The sequence below is a fragment of the Rhipicephalus microplus genome, chromosome 4 (genome assembly GCF_043290135.1).
Source record: "Rhipicephalus microplus isolate Deutch F79 chromosome 4, USDA_Rmic, whole genome shotgun sequence".
Lineage (NCBI taxonomy): Eukaryota > Metazoa > Arthropoda > Arachnida > Ixodida > Ixodidae > Rhipicephalus > Rhipicephalus microplus.
In genome coordinates this window covers 25,477,924-25,484,947 of record NC_134703.1, presented here as the reverse complement: position 1 = coordinate 25,484,947, position 7,024 = coordinate 25,477,924, and the positions used below count along the sequence as shown (strand labels likewise).

Here is a 7,024-nt window from a genome sequence, read left to right as displayed (position 1 = left end):
GCTAGCAATAGGCCGTCTACATTTCCCTTTTTAGTTCCGTGCCACGTGGGGCTTCGCAGCTGGAAACGTCAAATGGCATCAGTTACGTCATTTACGTAGGTTATAGCCAACCGATCCATCGTATCAGATAGGTATAATATCTGATGCATGACAATTACGCGCATGCCTTGTGTGACCACACAGTGGTTAAATACTATATAGGAGCACAAAAGCGGCAGGTCGTTCTTTTGCTCGGCAGCAGCCGTGCACGCACCCGCCACTCTGATTTGTCTTGTTTCTTTGCTTCTTGTAGAAGGCACAAGTTCGCCTCATTAATAATAAAGCTTGTCTGCTGCACCCGCGTGTATTGTGGATTCCGATGGCATCTGGTATGAGGAGCTGGGTATGCCCATGCAGTACACCCTCGTTCAGCCGTGACACCAGTTTCTCACCAAGCAAAGGAAGGCGACCAGAGAAGACGCCGATAGCTACAGGACTTCCCCCTGAACAGACTGTTTCAAGAAAAAAATCTTGCCATTTAATCGACTATCTCTGTCAAAATGGGCAAACACTGCAGCTGCCGACAGCCGTCGTACTGTGTTCATTACACGCACATGCAATTAGGCTTTTAACCATATCGACAGTCGGCAAAACGAAACTGTCATCCGTTCACTATGTAGTTGTTTCGTAGAACTGGAACGAAGATAGCTGCTGTAAATTCAATATAACCATAATTGTTGGGGTTAACTGTCCGTAAACCACCATACGATCATGAGAGACGCCGTAGCGGAGGGCTCCAGAAATTTTGACCTCCTGGGGTCCTTTAATGCGCACCTAAATCTGAGCACTTCTGGCCCTCGAGTATTATCGCCTCCATCGAAAATGTGGCCGCCGCAGCCGGGATTCGATCCCGCCACCTGTGGACCAGCAGTCAAGCACCACATTATACTATACCGCCATGACGATGAAACGAAGTAAACTAAGCTACTGAAGTAAGTTGCAGCAACCGAAACGGCACCTTTAGAAGCAGATGCGCATTTATCCAAAATTACACATAACATAACCTAATGGCAAAATCCATCTCGCATAATTTCGGAATTTCTAGATTCCTTCTCGTAAATGAACTCCGATATACAGAAGTCTTACTAGCACTTATAATGTTCACAAAAGAGGCTGGTGCTCGCTCCAACCGCACTCTGCCCTCGTCACCGGATTGAATCTGCGCTCCAGGATTTCGTCGAACTTCTGCAGCGGACACGGATCGGCGCAGCTCTTGACGGGAATGCTTGTTGCATGCTCGCCACTCCCCTTGTACAAAACTCTGACGAACTTTTCGGCGGCGGAAGCGCCACTGTGAGTGAACACTTCGATTATGACGGCGTCTCCGTAGAGCGGCCTATTGCTCAGCGTGCCATTCAAGCCCAGAATGACTCCGGCGACGTTCATGTCGTGGTACGAGTAGAGCGTCACCTTGGGTCCCCCGTGGGAGTCGTCCCGCCCCTGCGTCAGCATCACGCCACCGCCAGCACGTCCGCGTTTCATGCTTGCCACAAAGTCCTTGAGCAGAGCACCCGCCATGTTGTCCTTCTGGTACTTTCCTATCAATTCGACCAACTGATCGTTGAGCCAGGAGAGCTGGCGGATGTGCTTCACGCCCCATTCGGGCAGTGGGAGGCCGTTCTCTTGATTCACGAACAGGGCATCTACGATGCGGGCCGTGGCCGCGAATCGCGCCGCACCGGGCTCATCGGTGACGTTGGCCACAGTCTCAACGAATCCGAGTATGTTGCCCGCGGTGGCAAAGGTCTGCGGTGCCGCTGTCTCGCTAGTTGAAGGCTGTTGAAGTGACCGCTTGTCGACCAAGGAGCAAGGCACTTCGGTAGCGTACAGCGCTTTCAAGCTCTCTAGGAAACGCGGCAGACAGAGCGTCGCGTACTTGTCCGTACCATCTGGCGGGCTCATGATGGCCACCGGCTGCCAATCCTGGCCATGCTTCCACTGTCTCCCCTTTTCGACAGCTGGGTACAGGCCATACAGGAGGAGCGCAACGCTGTCGAAGCATCGGCGCACAGGACTGCTTCGGGCAGTCACCTGGGCAAATCGGAAAAGATTCACGATTGAAATTTAAAGTGCGAACTGGGACAATGATTAGTAAAAAAATGATATCAGCATCAGTCACAACTATATTTCCCGCACAGAAGTGTCTCTCCTCAAGAAAAGGGCTTAATGAAAATATACAGTGTGACTTTGGCCCTAAAAATGGTGCGCACCTGCGATGGTGTCACGTGCCTTGGCAGCATATACATGCTTGTTTTTTCTCAATAAAGCCTTCAGTGAAAAAAAAAACAAACAGTGACGGTATCATTATCCCTCACTTGTCCTTATACCAGTCTGCTCTTGAAATTTCAATTATGCTATATGTGGCAGCTATAGTACTCTTTCTTACTTCGGAGATGATTTCTTTTTTTCCTTAGCCAATGAATACTATTACGTGTTGTTGAAACATCTGTACAGTACAAATAAATGTTCTGCAAGAACGCTTGCTTTCCTCTAATACAACTTATTTAAACCAGCCGGTTCTCGAGCCAGGCCCTACTTAAAGAACATCAAGACACCGAAGTTGTCGATGCCCTCACCTCTCGCACGTCGTGGGTGAGAAAGCTCGCGTACCGCCCACGTAGCCATGTTCCGAGAGCGTACATCGTCTGGCGACCCCTGTTGGTGAGCTGCCCGCGTCCCATGGGCCACACGTAGTGTCGGTTGGGGTCTCCAGGGAACGTCGTAAGCGATGCGCGTTCCCCGTGACGGAACAGTGCAGCCACGTGCACCAGACGCAGCTGGTCGCCGCTCCCGCCGACGTCCGAGGCCGTGGCCAGGTCTGGCGACGTTTCAGCCAGCGCGATCGGCAAGACTCGAAGCGCCGACAGCAGCAGCAGAAGCGGTGTCCGAGCGTCCATGTTCCGGGCGCTGCCACAGAGTACCAACTGACCGATTTTCCTCGAGAAGACTCGGCGACGGTGGGCAGCTATTCTTGCAGTATCGCAACGCGCGACTTCCTTTGTGTGCTTGTCCGTTTAGAAATGCGCAGCGACGCGGGCTTGAGGAACGAACGCGACCGTATCGAATTTCGTCCGCTTCTTCCTTCTTTTTTTTTTTTAACCCGGCGGCCGCTTAAGATAGTATTCTATACATTTCTGCAGCTATAGCATTTCTTTGATAGGTTATCGAGAGTTGAAACCGTAACGCTACATTAGGGGCTTGTCGTTCCTCGGTGAACTGACGCAGCCCGGTATTTGCACATGTGTGTCAAACAATAATAGTAATATCATGTAAAATAAAGTGAAATAAAGTGATATGCTAATGCGCATGTTGGCTGATAGAGCTTAGAGGATTTAAAGAATCCCTTTATCGTGAGAACGAACCGATGCCTTTATAGGCTGTAATAAGGAGTGGGTATTTAGATACTGAGAACGTCGAAGCACAGCCGCGAAAGAAGAAGAAAAAAAAAACACACTTCGCTGTCAGAATTGTTAGGATCCCGAAACAAATGTTTTAGCAAAAGAAAGTTTTGCTTTGTCAAAGAGAATTCACAAGTTTCACAGAGCCGTTACCGCTCTTCGCTAATTAGTTGTGCAAAAAAAATGAATTTAAAGAGATCCTTTAAAAGAAGTATTACAGCTGTAAGTTTAAATTTTTTTCTTCGCATACTGCGTTTACAAATTTTATCTTGCAGTTTTGTTGTCCATATTATAAGAAAAAAATGGCGAATGCGGTGCATTGTAGAATTATGCTCTAATTTGAGATTTTATGGCAGCGGGTATATAATATTTAGAATTTCGAAAATTCCCCTGACTGTTGCCACTTATAAGGTTAACGATTGTGCAAAATCCGATAGCTGTGAATGTCAAACGCAAACCGAAAACGCATTAGTGAAGGCACGTCTCTAAAAATGCAATATTTTGGCATTCAATTCGAAAAAAAGATTTCCCCTGAGATTTTTTTAACTCCCCATAATTAAAGCCAAGCGCATGTTCTATAGCCTAATGTGTAAAAAAAAACACGTTGTTGCTGAATTGAGTATATTTGGTCCAGATAACAGGCGGGAGAGACCAAACGCCACCCGGCTAGTCCCACGTACACGGACCGCTGAGGCGAGCTGGGTGGCCCGATCCGGGCACGGAACATTTTTGTGATATCGGAGTTACAAAGTCACCAGAGTGAGCATGTAGCTGTATTTGCCCATGTCGTGATTTTTAATGCGATTGCGCAACAGCTTGTTTCAAAGAAAGGAGCCCTTCTTGTACGTATATACGTTCTCGGGGCCTTTGGCCCGTCACCATCGCTTCGTAACCATTTGTATGGGGGAATCTGTTGCCTTCTTCGTTTTTTAGTGGACCAGTGGTAAGTAGCGGGACTTACCCAATATTCGAGCTGGGGAAGACACCTTGCGGTGTGTGCAATATGTGGAGGGTTAAATGAAAACCGAATTTTCTAGACATTCTTCAAAGACATTCGACAGAACGAAAACCATGCGTAGGAACGCGCTTAGTGTGAACAGAAATGTTTGAGGTGCTCCGCTGGTATATAAAACACTCGCATGCCCCGCATTATAACGTGCCGTTCTTTAAAATCGACGTAGGAAAACTAGAAAGCTTACAACAACAACAAGCTGTCAGATTTGTTTACAATATCTGCACTTCAATCGCTAACCTCATATTTCAAACACGCTGTAGTGGAGGACTCCGAAAATTTCGGCCACCTGGGGTTCTTTAACGGGCACCAAAATCTGAGCACACTGGCCTACAGCATTTTCGCCTCCATCAGGAATGCAGTCGCCGCATTGATCCCGCGAACTGCGGGTCAGCAGCCGAGTACCTTATATAGCCACTAAACCACCGCAGCGGGGCTAGCTAGCATCGGCGTTTTGAAAAATAAGAAGTGCGCTGCCGCGCTGTATGGCCGTAGCTGTAATTATTTGCGCCTGCGGCCGTTAACATGAAGGAAGAGATGTGCATGCCACTGTACGTCTTACAGCAAAAAACAAAAAAGCAAAAACCCCAAACATGGATAAAAAAGGAATGGCACAGCCAAAGTTCTGAAGAAATGCACCGGTTTATAAACGAGACGTCAAAAACAAAGCAATAAAAAAAAGGGGAAGAGAATGTCTATGAATAAGAGAAAAAAATACTGTTAGCCTATTTGCATGTGGTACAAAAAATAAAGTTCTTTCATTTCAGTCAGTGCAACAGATGGCACCTACGGGCAGGCTAACTGTTACAGCAAAACTCAGTTCACTTAATTCGCAGGAAGACTGAGTACTCAACCTGCCGATCTCATGACGTTAGTCAGCAACCACTCCTAACCGATCCGCACTGGGCAAATAGAGGTTTGCGATCTGGAACGTGACACTTGCGAGTCGCGACAGTGCAAAAGAGTGAAGTGCCTGCTATTGATCTGGCAGCTATGTTCATGAATGATCATTTGCGATTTCGAGTATATTTACAGGATCGACAGGTGCACTTTTGTACGCGTGTTATATTCTGGTATATATTGTGTTGAAGCAATTTCATTGAGGTCGCGCATGCCGCATCGGGTGCCTTCCCTTACGCCAACGTTTTGTTGTGTCACGCCAGGTCGGTGACTAAAGAAGTGAGCTTTCCGTGTCGTTTGGTGCGCGAGTTGGGATCGTCCACCTTTCTTATCGCTTAGGTTTCACCAACGCCTCCTCTAAACAATGCCTGGGGAATGGCTCGCGCTCCCAGCGGAGTTGGCCTGCCTTCAGTTTTGAGCAAGCGCCGCGCGGTGGCGCTCGCGACCGCGCGGCGCTTAGGACAAAAATAAATATTGGAAAAATAAAATATGGACAGTGTGCCGTAAATGGCAGAGAACTTAAGCTGACAATTTACCTTTTTTCCATTAAGATAGAATTTATTGAAGTAGAGGCATTAGGCCAACATAAAAAAAAAGAAAAAAGGTTTTTTTTTTGTCGAACCTGGTGGCATACTTGTCACCACCCCGTTATAAAGGGGACGCTCATAGCATCCATCCATCCATAATCACGGCAGCGGGCGGTACCAGCTAAGCGTTCTTCATCTACGGCCCATAAGGGCGCGGCAGTCGAGAGTTATTCGAGACCTGCAACTGTGCACTACTGTTTCGAAGGCTATGCAAAGTGTTGCGTTGTTGCACCGTCCGCCACAAGTGACGCTAGTGACCGACAACATTCTAAAGTAAAGGAGGGAAAGGGTCTGGCAGCCGTTTTTCTTCTCATGCGGCAGGCATCTTCTAGAGGAAGCGTTGGTTTCACAAAGTGAGCGCGCAGAGCACGGAGGAAGGAAAAAGGTTTTTTTCCTTCCTCCGTGGCGCAGAGCAACAAAGCGTTACAGTAATACGCTTCCGCTAACTGCAGGAAGCGTGGTGTCAGTCGGCCACTAGATCGTGATAACACATAATAAGCGTGACATATATCCATCGGCGTGATGATGGGGAGAGATTAGGGGGTGTCAGGGGGGTCCTGACTATTTGGTCGAGCCGGGGGGGGGGGGGGGGGGACACCCTTTGAAAGTGTCCCTCCTCGAGATTTAGCTTTCGAGCACCACATTTGCATATATTGACTCTTAAATACTGCACAATTCACTACAACACTACGCTATTCCTAATAGCTATACACGAGACAATGTATGAAGCTCTAGTTAAACAAAAGCTGTAGTGGATGTGCTATAGCATTTGCACTTAATTGTTTAACCCGAACCCCATGGTGACACGATGGCGGTGTAGCTTTATTAAACCCGAATGACATACTTAGTAAAAATATGCCAGAGTTTCTTTACGAATTGAACTCGTGCAAAACTGTACTTCAACAACGTATATTGACTACTCATTGCAGTTAGGACCGGTGACGAGGCTTATGACCGATTCATTTTATATGGAGGCATTACTTTAATTTGTGCACTGTTAGAAATAGTAAATCCTATACTTATGCAAACAAAATGCCCGTCTTGACGCAATGTGTGTCTGTCCCCCATGGTGTCCCCAATTATGGATT

At 47.5% G+C, this 7,024-nt stretch overlaps 1 protein-coding gene across 1 annotated transcript; it reads right to left on the bottom strand.

Moving 5' to 3' along the window:
* Positions 1-998: 998 nt before the first annotated feature.
* On the bottom strand, positions 999-3,114 carry LOC119171567 (prostatic acid phosphatase). Its single transcript, XM_037422343.2, has 2 exons — positions 2,616-3,114; positions 999-2,070 (listed from the first exon to the last, which is right to left on the bottom strand). The coding sequence occupies exons 1-2, from the start codon at positions 2,934-2,936 to the stop codon at positions 1,141-1,143; spliced, it is 1,251 nt and encodes a 416-aa protein (XP_037278240.2). The 5' UTR covers positions 2,937-3,114; the 3' UTR covers positions 999-1,140.
* Positions 3,115-7,024: the final 3,910 nt, after the last annotated feature.